The sequence below is a fragment of the Ursus arctos genome, unplaced genomic scaffold (genome assembly GCF_023065955.2).
Source record: "Ursus arctos isolate Adak ecotype North America unplaced genomic scaffold, UrsArc2.0 scaffold_8, whole genome shotgun sequence".
Classification (NCBI taxonomy): Eukaryota; Metazoa; Chordata; class Mammalia; order Carnivora; family Ursidae; genus Ursus; species Ursus arctos.
In genome coordinates this window covers 15,836,334-15,855,427 of record NW_026623100.1, presented here as the reverse complement: position 1 = coordinate 15,855,427, position 19,094 = coordinate 15,836,334, and the positions used below count along the sequence as shown (strand labels likewise).

Here is a 19,094-nt window from a genome sequence, read left to right as displayed (position 1 = left end):
CAGAACTGCCCCCTGTAGTAACGTGAGCCTCCGTCCGAACGATGGCCGGCCCAGTGCTCCAAGTCCTCCACTACTGCACTGCTGGGCAGGTGCCCCCACCCCCCCCACATTTGGCTTTTTGGAGACCACATCTCAAGACTGAACCATAAACCTGATGCCAGCCTGAGCTGGGGGACCTACTGTTGCAGACGGAGGCTGGTTTTCTCAGAAGATTCCTCCTTCCAGGCCTGTCTGCCTCATAGCTCCCCAAGCACCCCCCACCCCTTATTCACATAGCAAGATGCGCGTGCCCTGATCTCATGCCCACGGCCACCCTTCCACAGGAGCCTCTGGGACCTGGGCCCTGCCCCCACAGCTCACTTACCCAGTGCAGGGACCCGATGCAGACCTTGGCGGCCATCAGGGGCACGGTGGGGTCCGAGGGTCGAAGCTTCATGCATTCCCGCAGCAGTGACACGGCGTAGGCCGACTGCAGAAGAAAGCGCAGATGACACCATCACTGGCAGCCCTGGTCTCGACAGACTGGGTACCTTGTGCCTACAGCGGGGGGGGGGGGGGGGTGCTTTCCCAAGTCGCCAGTCCTTGCTCTGCACCCCTTTCCTCCCAAGAGGCAGGAAGAGGGCCCAGTGGGAGGAGCCCAGGTCACGTTGGCAGACAAATCCCTCCCAGGCCTCAGATTCTGCAGCTGGAGACTGGAGGCTGTGAGCCTTGCCCCGGTGATGCGCCAACAGCTAAGGTCACGACAGGTGCAAGCGCTTCTAAAGGAATTCAAATGTGAACCACAGAAATTTTAGAGGCAAAAAGGGGCTCTTTCAAACTTCTGAGTTCAACAGCCTTGGTTTATAGGTGACAAGATGAGGCCGAAGCTCCACGGAACTTGGAGGCAGGGCCGTGGTGGGGAGTTGAGGGGGCATAATGACTGGCAGAGGACAAGGAGGGAAGCTAAGCTGGCAGAGGCAGAGAGAACCTCCAGACAGGAATCTGGGGCCCCCCCAAGGCTCCAGGGACTCAGCTGCAGAGATGGGGCCAGAATGGACCTACTGAGAATGGCCACGAGGGGGAGGAGGGGGCGGCGGGGAGACCATCCACAGGCAGGCAGCAAGACTCCCGGTCACAATGAGAAACAGAACACCAGCTGACACTTATTCAGATCTTACTATGCACCTCGCATTGTTAGAAGTCAGAGCTCAGCAAAACACAGCCCACAGGCCAAATGCGGCCCTCTGCCTGCTCCTGTGAATAAAGTTTTATTGGAACTCAGCCACGCCCATTCATGTATGTATTGCCTACGGCTGTTTTTATGACAGAGTAGACGAGTTTCCACAGAGACTGGCCTGCAAAATCAAAACCGTCTACTATCTGACCTTGTACAGAAAGTCTGCCGTCCCCTGTTTTAAGTGCTTTATAAATTTAATTTTCACAACTCTCCAACGAGGTAGGTGAGTCACGTCCCCTATTTACAGATGAGGAAACTGAAAGGCGGAGAATTTAAGTAGCTTGTTCAAGACCATAGTGCCCATACATGGCTGAGCTGGGGTTTGAACAGTCTGGCTCTACACTCATAACCACTGCCCTATCCTGCCTCTGTGGTGACTACCTGGGCAGGAGAAGCAGCCTTGGTCTCCCTGCTACACACACACACACACGAGACACACAGCACTGAGCGCTTCTGACACTTCTCCAAGAAACTCAACAGTGACACCCCTTCCCCCCAAGTGTGCACACTCCGAACTTGTGCGACCCCCAGGTAGGCAGGGGCATGTGTGTGATCACAGTTCCCACGTACTGAGCCCTACGTGAGCCAGGCTTCCTCACCATTCGGTGGCTTTCACCCTCCCCAGCGCCTCCAGAGGTACCACCAAGGTGTGAGAGCCAGCACAGGCGGGCGTCAGATGACCTCTTCCGGCAGGCTGGGAGACCGGCCTGAGCTGCAGCGAAGGGGGCCTCTGAGGGGCCTGAAGGAGTTGCCGGACAACCCACCTCTCCTGTGAATGCCACTCCCAGCCCCCCAGCCACGGCCCCCGGGCCACACACCACAGCAAGCCTCGGGCTCCCCTTGGCCTCCCTGGGTGGCTGCTGACCTCTGCAGGGTTGAAGGTTCTCTAACTTTGAAGTGAAGGTTCTACAACCCTGACCGTCCATGTTCACCCCACAAAGACCACAAAGCGTTGCTATTTCAGGAGCCATCGGAGGACTCCACAGTCAGGGCAGGCAGCTTGGTTTTTCTTGTATTTTTTTTTTTGTCATGCTGGTTACCTAGCAACACAGCCAATGTGACTGCTGAGGAGACCAAGAGAAGGAGCGCCCGAATCATGTCATGGACCTCGTCTTTTCTTCCTGCAGGCTGAGGTGTCAGATGTATATACATCCTCCCAGCCATATCTTTGGCACAAGTGTGGGTACAGAACCTCGATTCCTACCTTGGGCTTTGGCAGAGGCCAGCTCTGGCCTCTCTGCAGGAGGGCTGCCTGGGCCAACCAGGCAGACTGAGCTGGTGTGCAGGGTTCCCGAGGGGGTGAGAGTGTGATTCCAGAACAATCTCCTGCTGCACCAAATGCAGCCATGGGTATAACCCAATGTCTCCAGCCTGTGGGGCCTCAGGTGGGAGGAACTCACTGATCACCCCAACATCCTGCCTGTAAGCCCCTTCTCGTGCCCACCTTGCTGGTCTGTGAAGGAGCCAGGCTGGGACAGCAGCTCCCGGGATCCTGGGATGTGCTGGACTGTGTGTGGACTTCTCTGAGCCTGACTCTTCTCCGTAGGGAGGTTGAAGATCCCACATCTCCCACGCTAACACCTTCTCCCCTGACTGGGGAGTTTCCTGGAGCACTGCCAGAGATTAAAGCTAACTTCCGAGGATACTGCATTCTTCTGAGGAGGGCTCCCCAGCTTTCCTTGGCATCTCAAAGGGGTCCATGACCCACAGAAGGGTGAGGACCACTACCCTGGCCCTGGGCCTCTCCTCTTGACCCATGCCCGCTATTGCAAGATCAAAGGTTCTTTGTTTCCCAGAGGCAGGAAGAAGCTGTCACATGCCACTGTGAGCTGCCTGCCCAGGCCCCATGTGAGCTCCAGCCCCACCCGCTCTCCTCCCTCAGGCCTCACTCTATCTGTGGCCGGAACTCTCCCGGAGCCTTGGCAAGAGCCTGCTGAGCACAGAGCCAGGGTAGACCCTGTCTGTGCATTTAGGATGCTCTGGTGGGTGGTCAACGTGAGGGGCTGGGGAAGAGGTCTGGGAAGACAAAGGCCCAGTGGGGGATGGGGGTGGGAGGTCCCCCACTTGATTCTCACTATACTTCCCTGACTCCTTCCCACCTATCAGGTACCTACTCTTCTTCCTCTTCCCTGCCTAACCTTTGTGGGGGAGGTGCTGGCAAGCTGAGGAGGGCCCTCCTCTGAGCGGAGCTGCAGGGCTAGAAATGGCAGGTGGCACAGATGGGCGGGGGAGGGGGCAGGAATTCCCTCAGCCCCACAAAAGGGCTCTGGGTGTTTACAGCTCTTGGAACGATTTGCAAGCTCCTGCCACCTTCTTTCCTGCATTCGTAGCATCCTCAGCTCTAACACCCTCAGCTCGCAGCTCCGGAAAGGTTTTCCTTTCATGTCACCGCTCAAAATAGAGGCTTATGTAAGTGTAATTCTCATCAGAGAAGAAACCAGGGGGTGCTGGAACAGGGCTTGGTGGGTAGACAGCAAAGGCGGCCCTGGTGACCCGGGATAAGGTCAGTCCCCTTGCTGGGCAGAGAAGCTCCCCTTGCCTCTGTCCCGGCCACACCCCCTGGCACAGTTCTCCCCCAGACTCCCTTGTGGGTACTGCCGCCTGCTCCACCCTTCAACCTCTCCCTCCAAGGCAGGTCCTTTCATGGGAAGGTCCTCTCCTGACACCACAACGGATGGGCAGGAAGAGAGCTATGGCCCAAACGAATGCGCCCTTTCTCAGAACCCGTGTCCCACGCTTGTCGCATGCCGTTGTACTCATCAAGTCACACGTGGAAATGCTCTGACGCCCCATGTGTGCACGTGTACTAGGAGGAAAGCATCCACAGACTCACAGTTGCACACCTGGGACACCAGATTCACACAGGGGTCTGTGTGTGACCCTCTGCTGCCCCTCACTCTCCTAGAGGAAAATCCTAAGCTGGAGAACATTTCTGACTCACAGCCATGCCCTCTGGCTAGCCCTGGAGGGCACCAGAGGAGAGCAGAGGCCCCAAAGGCAGGTGTGCAACCTCCCCCACCCACCACACGCCCTGGGCCTTACCTTCCCACAAGCCACCATGGAGAGGGCCACTTGGTACCAAAGGTGAAATTCTTCAAACGCAAACTTCATGGCTCGTTCCAGGCACTGAGGAGAGGGAGCCAGTCAGCACGATTCCCCCAGGGGTCCTCCCACTCCCAGCCGATCCAAAACCCCTCAGGGCAATGACTGCCCAAATCACTTCCTGTAGGAGGCTGCAAGAGGCCCATACTCGGTTCCTGTCAGAAACTCCAAGCATAACCTGCCCCTGCCACTGGGCAGGTTATGCTGTGTGACCTCCCCTAAGTTTCCTATCCTTTCTGGACCTTGGTTCCTACCTCCATAACATGGGAATGCCTCACAGAGTGATGAGGAAAAGGGAATGAAATTGGGTCTGGGTTTTTAACATGTGAACATCCCATTAAAATAATAACTGGTACTTACTATTACTGTGCATGGTACCGCTCTGTTTTTTTACACGTCCTAACTTATTCACTCTCCCCAACAACCCTGGGAGGTGGGTTCTTCCATTATCCCCATTTCACAGAAGAGGAGGCTGAGGTGTGAATGAGTTGCCAGAGTCACAGGGCCAGGAAGTGGCAGAGTGGGCCAACTACAAAGCCGCTCAAATGGAAAGGCTTTTCTCGGTTCTGTTGTTGTCTACGATCACTGAGAAAACTGACCGCCCCACTGGCCTGTCCGATCCTGGGCAACCCCAAAGCAGGGGCGGCCTGGTGAGATCCGGCAGACACTACAAGTGCTTCCACACGAGGGAGGCAGAAGCCAGCCTGTGAGGCCAGGATTCACCATGTGGCCATGGTCAGGTGGGGCGGGGGACAGAGGGAAGTTTCCGGGACCAGACAGCATGGACTTGAAGAGCTCAGAGGCTGGGGTTCACGTGCTGGCTCAGATGCACTCCCTCCACCATCTAGGGCAAGAAACAACCTCTCTGGGCCTTGCCTTCCTCACCCGTATACCAAGAAGGTATTACCTAAAAGCACGTTGCACGGTGCCGGGTGCAAACAGGGGCTCGGCAGAAGTCACCAGCTCTCCTCTCAGAAACCCTCCTAACCACATGGAAAGAGAAGCTACTGCCAGGAGGCCCACTCCTGTGCCAGGAGACAGGGGCCCCAGAGCCACCTTTGATCCCAGCTCTGATCTGAAAACTCAAAAATGCGTGTATGCCATTCGCCTCGTGGGGAACGGAGAGAGGGGCAGCGTGGTGCCCTGGTCCCCCTGCTTTCACCCCAGAGAGGCACCACCCCGAGAGCGCTGCCCCACGAGGGTCTACTCAATAGAATGGGGTTGCTCCGTCCAGCTTGGGTGGGAGGGGGTCCAGGGTTCTGACACACATCAAGCTCAGAGCTCTACCAGCAGAGACAGTCACAAAACACAGTGTCATCCATGTGGGAAGCTGAGAGATAGAAAATTCTCCCCTTCTGCTTCTCTATACAATGCCTTGTGTTCTTTCGAAAGAAAACGACATGAAAACACTAATAAAACAACCAAAACCAAAACTAAAACCACCCGTCTTGCCAGGGAAGGGCAGCTCTCCTAGTCCTGGAAATGCAACGGTCCCAAGCCCAGCCCCCCAAGGACTGAGCTGTAGCCCTTGGCGGAGGCAAGGAAAGGACAGTGGAGGAGGTCAAATGATGACTCCACCTGACTTCTGGGGAGGGGGTGGGTTGCCGTACCTCGGAGAGCATGACGTACTGGCCCCTCCTGCCCAGCGTGATGCTCAGGAGGTCATAGATGGCCGCAGCATTCCGCAGGCTCACCGCCCGGTCCTCCTCCTGCTCCGGGGCCCGGCTCAGCACCACATCCCGAGTAGCCTGCAGGGGCACGTGGTTGGGAAGGAGCGAGGACAGAAAATCAGCGGCTGCCTGCCTCCAAGGCCCAGTGACCATCGCCCGTATGCTGCTAACCCAGGCCATGATCCCAGAATCTGCCAGAGCCTTTCCCCCATCCCCACGAAGGCCCCCGTGACAGGGAGAAGACCTCCACCCATAGCCTATGTTGGGGTGAGGAAGCAGTTCTCAGGGCTCCTGGTATTCAATGTGTTAGTCTGCAAAATCTCAAACCTACGGAAAAGTTGCAAGGGTGACGGCACTGACCACATCTGCTTTGTCTCTCTCTAGTATATGACAATAAGGATAGAGTCACGTGACCCTGGACTCCTAAATACAACCACAACAGGAATGCCGGTATATCAGGAAACGTAAAACTGGTACTTCCAATACCAGCTCCCAGTCAGATCGCCCCATCTGCCCAGCCGTGGCCTTACTAGAAGTTATCTCATCCCAGAACCCAATCCAGGACCATGCCCACATCCCAGGGCCACGTCTCTTCAGTCTGCTCTCACCTAGAAGGGTCCCCCAGCCCTTGTCTTTCAGACCCTGGCATTTCCAAGGACATAGGCGAGCGGTTTTGTGGAATAGCTCCTTGTGAGCTTGTAACTGTCCACTCACAAAGAGCTTCAGGTCATATCTGGAAGTGTCTGGATCAGGGGGGTGGCTCTGCTGCTTGACTCGCAGGAGGGGAGCTTGGGCTGTGGCCCCTTGGTGCCACCAGTCCTTCTGATAAGGACCTCCTAGCCCCATACCGCCTTCCCATCACCCCTGTGTTCAACCCAGACCTGATCCTTGACTTCTTCTGACCACAAAACTCTCCTCTGAGTTCCCTAAGAAACCTCTCCCACACACACGGCCTCTGTGCTCGGCGTCCAGCACTCAGGAGTTCAGTAGCTCAGAGCTGCCAGGTAGCTGCTGGGCAGGGGGCGCGGGGGGGATAGGGGGGTAATGGAAAACAGACTTTAGGACTAGGAGACTGTACAATCCAAAGCGGGGAGCTCTGTATCACCAAGCCTGAAATCTCCCCACTGGGGATCTGGGACCCTCTTCTTCTGTGGCCTACAGTCCCACCCTCTCTTGTAAACCCACACTCTGGGGACAACACTCAGGTATGGGAGTAATTCAGCATGAATCATGGGGTCCCTGAGCTGAGCAGCAACAGGGCAGGGACGAGGCTGGGAGTGCTCTATGACCGCCCCCCCTCCCCGACACACACCCTCGAGGGCTGTATCTGAGCTGAAGCAAAGCTCGGTCCCGGCCAGATGCTCCTGCTGGCTGCTCCTAGTACCCCTCTCCCTCTGTAGTAGAGGCTGAACCCCTTTCGTGTGTCGGGACTCACCCTCTTCTACTTCCCCACACAGGACCTCAGAACCAAGGATGCTGGGATAAAAGGGAGCTTGCTGGCCCTTAAAACCAATTTCCCGGTGTCGGATCCAGATCATCCTTCCTGTCCACAGATGCTCTTCAAAACCTCCCTCTGGGCAGGATTACGAACCCCTCCTCCAGGTCAGGGGCTAAGGCCCCCAAGGGTGAGGGGCTACAGAGGCAGAAGCAGCCCAATGGCCTTCAGACTGCAGGCTCTGAATGTGTCCTGTTGTGCAGGCCTGAAGTGCATTCCCAGAGGCTTCTGGGAGCCAAAACGCCTCTAAGACCCAAGGAAGTGACTCACCCATGGGGGCACTTCAGGAAGGCAGGCCAGCGGCCAGGGGCCCTGATGGTTGCCCCTCCAGCCACAGCAGGCAAGGGCTGTCGCCACCCCATGTACGTGGACCAGCCCCAGGAGAAGGTGCAGGGATGCCAGGAGATCCCCAGGAAAGATGAGTGCTGGTACCAGCCTGAGAAACAAGAGCTGGTCAGGAACTCCAAAGGGTTAAGAGGAGAGGAGCAGAGAGGGAAAGTGCCAGAGAAATCCCCCTCCTTCCCAGTGAAATCCACCCACACAGGCACCATCAGGAAGAGAGAAGAAATTCTGAGAGGCTTGGCAGGAGCTATCTGACTAAGCAGAGTAGGAACACAAAACTGGCCATGAACCTCCCCACTCCTCCACTTCCAGCCCTCCCCTCCAGAACTCCCCGGCTCTGGCCCCTGAGGGTGGGGCCCCGGGAGGTGGCCTGCCAGGCAGCCAGGACAAGAGGGGAGGCACTGAGAGGACACGAGGAACAGTCTCTGCCCTCAGGGAGGGGGATAGGGAGCCCAGAAGCAGCAGCAGTACTTGTGCTCAGTGCAATTCGACCCAGAAACCTGGTGGGAGATGGGGCTCCTGGGTGGCTCAGCCATTAAGAGTCTGCCTTCGGCTCAGGTAACGATCCCAGGGTCCTGGAATCGAGCCCCACATCAGGCTCCCTGCTCAGCGGGATGCCTGCTTCTCCCTCTCATACTCCCCTTGCCTGTGTTCCCTCTCTTGCTGTGTCTATTTCTGTCAAATAAATAAAATCGTAAAAAAAGAAAGAAAGAAAGAAAGAAAGAAAGAAAGAAAGAAAGAAAGAAAGAAAGAAAGAAAGAAGGAAAGGAAGGAAGGAAGGAAGGAAGGAAGGAAGGAAGGAAGAAAAGGAAAGAAACAAACCTGGTAGGAGAGAGGGGTTCATGATGAAAGGGGGCAGCACGGGGAGTCTGAAGCAGGGCGGTGGGGGAGCTTTTCTGGGAAGTATGGAGAGAAGCCTGGCTGGGCACATGCAGGATCTGGGAAACTATCCGTTCTGGGGATGGTGAGCAGCGAGCTGTGACTGTGGGCCTCAGCTCTGGTTGGCCTGTCCTTAGAGGGTAACCCCTGCAGACCCCAGCTCCCAGCCCATTCCAGACTGCCCCAGCACAAAGTCAAGTCTCCTTCTCTGTGCCTGACACGAGGCCTGGCCCACCGGGCCAGCTTCTCCCCAACCAGCCCCCGGTCCTCCCCCTGCCCCACAGAACTCCCCGCAGCTCCCTCTCTGCACCATGGATTGTCTGTCCTCTGTCAACCTGGATGCCTCCTGGCTCCTCACAGCTCAACTCAGGTACCTGTCAACCTGACCTATCCCACCAGGCAAGGCCATCCCCCTCTTGTCCTCTCCCAGCATGTGGCACACACCCCAGCCCCTGTGCGCCCAACAGTTCCCTGGTTCTTGGGGCAGGGACATGTCTCACTGTCTCCCGCACCTTCCTTGGTCCATGTTTGTACAATGAGTGACGTTAAGCAAGATTTCTGGGCTTGGTGTGTAAACTTTCTCCTCTTGCCCTCGACCTTGACCTTTAAAACAAGAGTATCTCTGACTGTGTTCCTGGGGGGTGGAAGGGGTGGATTTTTAGCACTGGGCTGGGCCTCCCCAGTAGGCAGACAGCAGGGAAGAGGTCTCCTCAGGGGGCCTCCGGAACTGGCCCTTGTGTCAAGAGGGAAGCAACTTTCCACAAAGGAAAACCCAAAGCAGAAGTGTGCCCTGGTTGTTATGGCACTAGGGCAGGGCTGCGGTAAAACGCCGTGGTGGTGCTTGCTGGGTGGGGGAAACGGGGCAAAAGGAAGGAAGCTGTGGGGGCTAGTGACAGGGCAGGAATTCGTGTGCAGCATGGAGGGCGGGGCCTCAGACACTCTGGGGGCTTCCAGTCACTGCCCATGCACCCCGGATGTCCTGTTCCCTCCTTCCCTGGGCTCACCGCCCTCCGGCCAGCACTGCTCCCAAGTTCACCAGCAGCCTGCTTTGAACTAGTCCCAGTCGCTCTTTCCTCCACCATTCAAATGGCCTCGCTGGGAAATCCTTCAGATCAAATGCAGAGAGGTATGAATGTGCCTATGACCTATAAAGCAATACGCAGACACTGCATATTCTTCTCACCATCATCCGTACTCCTCTGGGAGGAATAAAGAATAGTTTCTCCTCGTTCCTCCCTGCACAACCTCCAGGCCCCCACCTCTGGGGATCCCTCGCCCTTATTTGGTCCACACATTTTGTCCCAGGCAGGGCTCCTGAGCTGTCCCTGTACCTAACCCGGGCCCTCCGGCTGTCCCCCCAAAGGCAGCCTCCTCCAAACTGAGGCCATTCACCCCAGGCCCTCTGCACACCAAAAGAGGAAAAGCCAAAAAAAGCATGCACCTGCCACCCTCCTCCTCCAACAGCTCATCACTGCCAGCACGACCCACATCTGGTCTTTGGAGAAGGATCCACGAAGCAAATCTAGGGCCTTACGGGAGGGCCGGTGGGGGAACGGCCAAGGCAGGCGACGCTCCTCCAACAGCCATCCCTTACGTGTGCCATGCAACAGCTTTCAGGGTCACATCCGTCACATCTCATCCGGCCTCACAGTAACCCCACGGAGGTGCAGGAGGAAACCACTATGCCCTCTTTGCAGAAGGGAAACTGAGTCCCAGAAGGTGAACTAACTGGGCAAGGTCCCTGGGAGGTAAGGCTGCACCTCCAAAGGCCAGGGCAGGACGGCTTCTGCTGCCTCATGGGCCTCCCCTGCCCTGCTGGTCGGGCTCCTCTGCTGACTGCAGGGCCTCAGACGGCACTGACCTTTGTTTCCACCCAGCTCCGTTTCTCCTTTCTAATCCTCGACACAAACAGGTGGGAGAAGGAAAGGGAACTAACTTGTGGAGTACTTTGTAAGTGGCATCTCACCATGACCTCATGTACTATTGTCCTATTGCACAGATGAGAAGACTGAGGCCCAGGGAAGCTCCCCAAGGCATACAGATAGGTGGAACCCAGATTAGAACCTAGACATTCTGGCTTCACCCCCAGAAGCCTTTGAAGAAGTGTCCAGTAGCCTCGTCCATGCCATCAGAGACCCTGGGATGGCTCTGCTTATGGAGGAACCAAAGCAAAACTCCAGGCGGGGTTTTCCCAATCAGGGAAAAGCCCCTTGGGCAATGTGTCCGGGGCCCTGCTCTGCCCTGTTCTCAGACACAGCTGCTCCACCTTGGCCAAGGACCCAGTCTCAGGGCCTGCTGCTGGCACCCCACAAAAGCACCCCAGAAAGGAGTCCCCCAGCAGTGTCTGTGACTGGCACCTGCCCCTCCCCGGAGGGCACCGTCATGTCCTGCTCATGCTGTCGCCCCCCACCAGCAGATGTAATTACCACGGCTCTCAAGCTGCCAGTCTACAGAGCCAAGAAATAACATGCTCTGTGACGTGTCCCATCCCCCCAGAGACCTGGGCCAGCCCCACGCCAGCCCCCACTCTCCTGCCGCGTCAGGCTTCTGCGGCAGAAATCACAGCTCTTCCTGCCAGCGAGGGCGAGAGGCTCTCCCACCTCTACTGAACCGCCTGTTCCAAGCTGGCAGCGCCACCAGACCCTTCGCCGTAGCGGCCTGCAGCAGAGCAAACCAGGGGCCAAAAGCTGGGACAGTCTGTGCTCATCTGCCAAGCCCCAAATGGAATCATGCCCAAGAACACTTTTTTTTTTTTCTTAAACTGAATGGTATCCTCAAACCAATTTTTCTCCCAACCTGATCTGAGCCTACCTGTTTTCTAAAATGACTGAATCGGAAGCAAGCATTTATTAGGACAAAACAAACCCACGTTGAACATCTATAACGTACCAGGGAACTGTGGGTTCGTTTTCTGGCTTTTTCTGTGCCAGAAAGGCCTTATTAGCTTCATTTTACAGTCGAGAAAACTAAGGATCAGGGAGGGAAGAACCTTGCCCAGGCCACACAGACTGTGAAAGGCAAATTCAAGACTCAAATGGCTGGGTCTGATGCGGGACAGGGCAGTTAGTTCACCTGCAGGCTCCAGTCCCCAGGGGCTACCCGTCCAGCCCACTTTCACTCAAGACCAGGCCTTTAGGACCTTTTAGTTCCCGAGCACCTGATACCAGCAGCAAATTCTCCACCAGCTGAATGAAACAGGGACCCACGGATTCAGTCTGCCTCCGCATGTATTTTTATGCCTAAATGAGTATTTTAGAAACGATCAAGACTTCTGTACTTCCTGGTTCTCCAACTCTTTGAGAAAATCAGACTAGTTCTGATACAGCGTTCTTTTAAAAACTAGAATATACACTTGGGGTTCAGCAGACTGACGGGATTCCTTCTGACGTGAGGACCAGGATTTCCTCCAGGTCCCTGGGTCCATCTCCAGCAGGTCCATCAGGGACGGGGGCAACGATGGAACCCATCACGGTATCTCCCGGCCAAGTATGGCCTGGCACATGGCAGCTGCTCAAACAAGGCTGGATGGACAAATGGATGGAAGGAGGGATGAGCAAATGGGTGGGTGGGTGGATGGGTGGATTTTAAAATGTCCTTTTGGCCCCGAAGACTCAAAACTAGGTCCAAAACACAAATCGTCTTCAACCAGTTCTCACTCGCATACCTCGCATTTCTGTGATAGCATCTGTAAGGTTTCTATCTACCTCTTGAAACACAAGGGTGTGGGGGGGTCCTTATTCATTCTGATCCTGCTCGGTTAGTCTGTAACAAAAACCATATCCAAGGTAACAGCCCCACACTCAAGACTGCTTGCAGGCTACTCCTCTGAGTTCCAAACCACAAAATAGGGGCTGACACGCTCAAGAAACCTGCACATGCCCTTTCCCAGAGCAGCTGCTCTGGTGATCCTGGAGGTGGAAAGCGTTGATGATTACGTCTCCCGGGCTGACTGTGCTGGAGTAGCTTTTACCACAGCACACTGAATTCTGCAGGTATTAGGAAAAGCTAAGGACCAGCCAAGACAGCCAGCTGCTGTTCTAGAAGCTTCTCCCTATCAACTGCGGCCAAACCCAGGCAGCATCAAAGGGAGATGATGAAAAACCTGCAAGTACCTGGAGGCCAGACTGAACCTCAGGGTTCAGCTAAGGGATCAGAGCTTGGGAGGCGGGCACAGTGATGTCCACACCTGACCAAGAATGGGACCCGCAGGGAAGGGAGGTGTGAAACAAGAGCAAGAGAGAAGTCAGAGGCTGTCTGGTCACTCTGAGAAACAGCTCTAAGCCACCGAGGCCAGATCCAGATCCCAGCAGGAAAGCTCTGTAGGCGAGACGCCAAAGCTCTTCCCCAATTCCTAAAGTTTCTAAACGTGTGACAGGCTGGGTGTGAGCAAGAGGAAACAAACGAGCAGGCCCCGGAGGATGGCCTCCTCCCAGCCCAGTGCACAACTTCCTCTGCTTTGCATGCTACAGGGAATTCCCAGGACACTGCCTGGCAAGCCAGCCCGCACCCTGAGTCTCTGGGGCAGGCCAGCAAGTCACACGGCCTCCCGCACAACGGCAGAAGCTGCTAGGAGGGAAATCACATATTTAGGAAAATTCACCTTGGCTCCAAATGCGGGCCACCTTTTAGTAAAAGGCCATTCTTCACTCTGAGATATGGGGCAGCTTGAGGGTTTGGGGTGAGAGTAGGGGGGATAACCTAATGGAAGAGTACCTGAACTCTGGTCCTGGGCACCCAGGTCAGGCAGAGGCCACAGAAAATGGCTGGGGGAGATAGGATCCAGCCTCAGCCCCCCTGCTGTCTCATGCCGGCAGCCATGTCCTTGTTGACAAAGCCCTCCCTGAGCCTCGTTTCATTTGATCCTGAAAATGACCCGCTTAGCCCTTTTGCAGATGAGGAAGCCGAGAACCAGAGCCACTCGGAAGTCACAGAACGGACTGCAGTCCAGGGCTTGGGCTCCGTTGCCTGTGCTCTGAAAGCTATCCAGGGAGACTGACGTGATTTGAATCATGGCTGTGAGGATTATTAGTGTGTGACCTTGACCACAACAGATACCTGTCTGGAACCTTACTCTTCTCATCTGTAAGATGGGAACATATTACTCCTAGACTGAAGTGTATGAAATTGTGATTTTTTCATATGGCTCAACATAATGCCTCCGTCTATGAGATCATCGGCATGGAACCTGGCAGAGAAAGGACCTAAGGAACGTTTCTGCTTTCACCCTTTTACCTCCCACCTGTAAGCCTCAGCAGGGAGGGAGTTTCCCAAGACAGGTGACTTCAGTGCGGTCTTATCTGAGGGTGTGGGTGGGGAGATGGCTCATGGGGGGGGGGGAAGGGAGGGGGACTGGTCTATGTCTGAGGTTCCATCATTAGAAACCGGGGTCAGTCTGTGGTCAGAGTCAGGGCCCATTTTTGGTGAGAAGTGCACTGTTCTCCCACAAAAATCAAATCTGGCGCTCGTTATTCTATCCGCACCTTGGGCTAACCAGCTGGGTTCCCCTCCTTGGAGCAACCACTTACCCCGTCACCTGCACGACCCTACAAACTTCTAGTACCACAGCCTAGCTGAGGAAGGCCGTGATCTCTCACCCCCTCAGTCCAGCGTCCCTCCTCCTGCCTACCTGCTGACGGACCCATGCAGGTGGAGGAAACCCACTGACCAAAAGCACTCATGGTCCCAGGTTATTCAAGGAAACATTCATTTCTGTCTGTTCAGGGACCCAGCTCTTGGGGGCTTGTTTCTTAAACTCCTACTTCCACAAACTGCTCTCAGATGTGCCAGTTTAGCAATGTTAGTTCTCCACCTGGGGGGTCCCCAGCTCCCAGGTTCCGAGAGGACCCCCGGTCAGAAGGCTCAGACCTAGCCTTGGACTCGGCTCCAGCACGCCATGTGGACGGCACCCCCAGCCCTGACTTCTGTGGCTCCCGCACACCCCGCCCTCGCCTCCCCCAGACCAGTGCAGGCCATCCCTCTCACCACTCCCTGGACCACACCTCTCTCCTCACTGAGGCTCCAGGGCCCATGCGTGCATGTGCGCACATGTATGTACCGCGGTGTGAGCTTGGCTCACCTCCCTGCCTGCCGCGGGGGAAGTGGGTCTTGTGATAACAGCCAAAGAGCACTTCATGCAGGCTTCGTCAGGCACGCTTCACCCCTCCACAGCACTCAGACACTAGTGTCCTGGATACTGCGGTCGCTAATTCATTTATTGTTCACCTCCCTCACTAGGATGTAAGCTCCACGAGGGCAGAGACTTTTCTCACTTGTTTGCTGCTGCGTTTCTGGCTTCCAGAACAGGGCCTGGCACGGTAATAATAAACCGTTGTGTGGACGAGAGAATTCCTTGTACAGGCACACTTAGCTCTGTGCACTACCCTCCTCTTACAGGAGGAGACACTGAGGCTCGGGGGTTTTAGATTTGCCCGTGGTCCTCGGCTAACCGTGGCAGAGCTCAAAGCCCCTGCTCTTTCCACCCCCCCACATCGGTCCCAGAACCAGCACAGGGCTGCTCAGCGTATATTGATGACTCACTGATAAGCGTCTTTTGTGATTCCAGAAGAGGTGTTGGGAACTCGTAACTCAGTCCCTACGCAGGCCCCCCGAATACAGCCCTGTGCGCCAGGCCCAAACCTAGGAAGTGAGCCTCTCCCCCGTGTAGGGGGCAGATGCAAGAATCTTGCTTCAGGGACATCCGTGGGAGGCTGAGCTGGGTCAGGACCTGGCGGCCTGTGCCTGAGCCCTGCAGCCCTACCCCGCTGCGGCAGAGAGGGAAAGGCCTGGAGCTTACCATGGACTCACTGATGAGGAGCAGCAGGAGGGCTTCCTCTATGTTATCCTTCGGGCAGTAGAGGCTGAAAGACACAAAGGGCAGCAGCGGCTCCAGCACGAGCCTCTCCACGCAGCGAGGCTGGCCCGCCACGCCGGCCCTTCTGCCCTGGAGTCGGCAGCTGCCCATGTAAGGTGACCCCCTCCTGCATAATTCACAGACACCGGATACCACCTGCAGCTCTTTCTCAAGCCCCAGAGTTCTGGATCAAAAAGGCTGGGTTGGGCGGCGGGGCCAGAAATACTGCAGTTGTTCTGGGGAAAGAGACGTCCCTTCCAGCACCCAGGGCTGCATGATGCAGCCAGGGCAAGGGGCAGGGGAGAGCTGCTCAGATCCCACCATCAAGTATTAAACAAATAAGAGACAAGGTATATGAACACTAGTAGGAAGGCAGGTAACCCCCGAATAATTAGACCTTTGGATGCCTTCTAGAATGCTCCTCCCAACTCCCATCCTAAGACTGTCTTCCCTGGTCTATTCGGCTCCTGAGGATACTGAAGTGAGCTGGGTGACAGCTGGAGGAAAGTGCAGGGCAGAGAGGGGGGACGCTGGAGCCCTAAGTGTGGCATGAGACCGGCATGGTCCAGCAAAGCTTACTTGTCTCCTTCGTACAGGTGAGGTTTCCGCAGGGCCTGCGTGATGAAGGTGTTCTCCTCCTTGCTCATGAACTCAGGCAGCGGGTGAGACAGGGGGCTCCAGTAGCACTCCTCACTCAAGGAATGTAGCAGGACCCCCGCCAGATGCTTGGCCGCCATCTGGCAGAAAGGGAGGAACTCAGACCCAGAATGCCCCCTGCCTACCACCCGGCCAAATCCGCCAGGCCTGCAGTGTGCTGCCCCTTCGGAGGCCCACCACTCCACTCCACTTCCAAGGAGCCCCCTTCTCTCTGTTTCCAGCACTGAGGCCACCCCGCCCCTTCTGTTGGCCTTTGATGGCTTCTTCTTAATCTTCTGTCCTCTGTCCTCTCCTAGACGGGGGGTATGTTTCCTCCTCCTCTGGCCCCATGGAGCCCAGCACAGCTCTGAGTATTCAGCAGGTCCTTGCAGAGCGTGAAGCCACTGGCATGGGCAGCGCTCCCGACCAGATACCTTCCTGATATCTGATCAAAAATTCTAGAGTGAGAAGGAGCTGCGGCTCTGATTTGGGGTGAATTAAAGCTTAAGAAGGTAGGCCTGAATTGGGGCAGGAAAAGGAGTCCAGGTTATTTATTAAGGCCATAAACAATCCCTAACAGTTAGCCTACCGCCTTGCTAGGAAGGGATGACATTGGGTTTTAACTCTGATCTAACGCTAGGGGCTCTGTGCAGTGCTGTGATGAGGATGCTGAGATTGATTAATGATGTCTGCCGTGAGAACAGACAGAGAGAGGAGACGTGTGCATGTAATATACTGTCATCCCTGATTCAGAGGCTGCCTGCTAGCGCTTCTGTTGTTTCCCACTGAAAGTGGCCCCTGAATAAGCCAGCCACAGCCAGCACCCAGCCCCGAGGCCCTGCCATGTTACCACTTTGAAGTTCTGAGTTGCTTTGGTCTCCACGGTGCGTAGGACCTCCCGGAGCTCTCTCATCCCTTTCACGATGTTCCTACGGGAAGACAGTAGAAGCAGGGTCATTCCCAGCCTAGTCCCCACAGACATCATCATCAAACCTGTAGACACAAGCAGGAGCCCACCCATTTGAGTTTTACTTGAAAACAGTCAACCGGAATGAAAGGTCAGAAGTTGTAACACAGGAATCCTACAAGCCCAGAACATTGTCGATCAAAGAACAGGAAGGATCCCTCTCCCTCCCAGCCCCCACCCCAAGAACCCTGGGTTCCAGTGCACCACCAGAAGGGGACCAAGATTGAGTATTTCAAACAAGATGTCATTTGGCCCAAAAGCCTTGGTTGGTATCAGACTGACTTGAATCAGCCTCGAATTCTCCATCTTCACCTAACACATCTGGTCAACACTGGGGTTCATCCTCACTTCTCGGTCCCCAACACCAGGGCCGTAGTCCAGCCTGCATCACCTGGGGCCTGGATACCCACACGGGCCAGTCTCACCTCCCCCCAACCCCTGCCAGCCCTCTGGGCCCTGAAATAACTTGCAAGCTTTTTAAAGTGTGACGCAGAGTAAAAAAAATACATTTTAAATTGCAACCCAGCATGCACACACTTTCCTTACATAAAACAGAAGCAAGTTTCTTGATGCACTACTTAGCCCTACTGTGTGCAGTCCACTCTGGTATTTCCAATTTGACGTCTTGCTCTTTTTTTTTTTTAAGATTTTATTTATTTATTTGACAGAGAGAGAGACAGCCAGTGAGAGAGGGAACACAAGCAGGGGGAGTGGGAGAGGAAGAAGCAGGCTCCCATCGGAGGAGCCCGATGTGGGACTCGATCCCAGAACTCCAGGATCACGCCATGAGCCGAAGACAGATGCTTAATGACTGAGCCACCCAGGCGCCCCTGACATCTTGTTCTACTCCTCTTTTTTAAAATGCTGGCTGCAGCCCACTAAACCCATCTTGCAACCCGCTACTGGATTGTGGCCTGCAGTTTGAAACACTGCTCCATGGCCCATGGAGAAGTCTGTACGCCTGACATGCAAACATCATCTATTACCGACCCCACCCCAGCCAAGGCTGGCCCCTTTGTCAGCAGCCCCAGAGCTCACAGAATCCAGTCTAGATCTTCATCATGGCATTGTGGTGAGTCTGCCTCTCGCCTCTCACCCATCTCGTCTCCTGCCACTCAGGTCCTTTTTGAATAACCGACCATATGACCTATGTCGTCTTGGCAGACTCCTTCCACTGCCCTAAACAGCCCTTCCGCATTCATCCTCAGAAAGCCCTTCCAATGACACTTCCTCCTTGCAGCCGTCCCAGACCCCTCCCCACACCTGCCCCTCTAGCCTGCGTCCCTCTCGCACCCTGTTAATTCCTCTTCTGAAGCGTGACCTTGCATGGTCATTTTCCATTTTGGGGCTGACCCTTTGTGCACCGTGCACTTGGAGCACAGGGCTCCTGTCTTGCTTTGGAAGCTCAGGACTGGCATGGCTCCTGGCATACAGCAGGTGCTCAGTGAATGTCTAAGGCCTGCCCTTCTCCTTTGCTCTGGGGGTTCCCTGGATCACAGCTCACAGGGTAAAGCAGAAACATCAGCCAGGTTGGCCAATTTAGAAAGTGAAGACCACCGAGAGATGAAAAGCCAAAGGTGGCAGCCAAGAAAGTTCCAAGCACCCCTCCTGCATCTTTCATGCACAGAACAGATTCCTGGGGGCTTTGGGGCCTGGAGCCATAAAAGGACAAACAGGCAGACCAAGTCCCTGCCTTCTGGGAACCTCTCGTTTCAGAGAAGAAAGCAAAGATGTGCAAACTACCAACATTATAAACACAGACCCTCTCTTGCAGGGCTGAGAATGGAGACAAAGACCACAGGGATAGAATCAGACTCACAGTGACCTTTCCCAGTCTGTCCAGAGCTTCAGAAGAACCAGGAGGGGCTAATCAGCCAGGGAACCACAAATGCCCTGAGAGACGATTCAAGTTTGGGTGCTGCCACCAATGCCACGTA

At 55.4% G+C, this 19,094-nt stretch overlaps 1 protein-coding gene across 3 annotated transcripts in view; it reads right to left on the bottom strand.

The window, feature by feature from the left end:
- TTC7A (tetratricopeptide repeat domain 7A) overlaps positions 1-19,094 on the bottom strand; it is a 115,947-nt gene that overhangs the window by 55,119 nt on the left and 41,734 nt on the right. For all 3 annotated transcript variants that reach the window (XM_026486390.4, XM_044378210.3, XM_048222425.2), the window contains 6 exons: positions 17,041-17,119; positions 16,134-16,291; positions 15,498-15,561; positions 5,929-6,066; positions 4,259-4,342; positions 365-469 (listed from right to left, as the gene is read on the bottom strand). In XM_026486390.4, the coding sequence (XP_026342175.1) occupies positions 365-469; positions 4,259-4,342; positions 5,929-6,066; positions 15,498-15,561; positions 16,134-16,291; positions 17,041-17,119 (628 nt within the window). The remainder of the gene's footprint in view (positions 1-364; positions 470-4,258; positions 4,343-5,928; positions 6,067-15,497; positions 15,562-16,133; positions 16,292-17,040; positions 17,120-19,094) is intronic.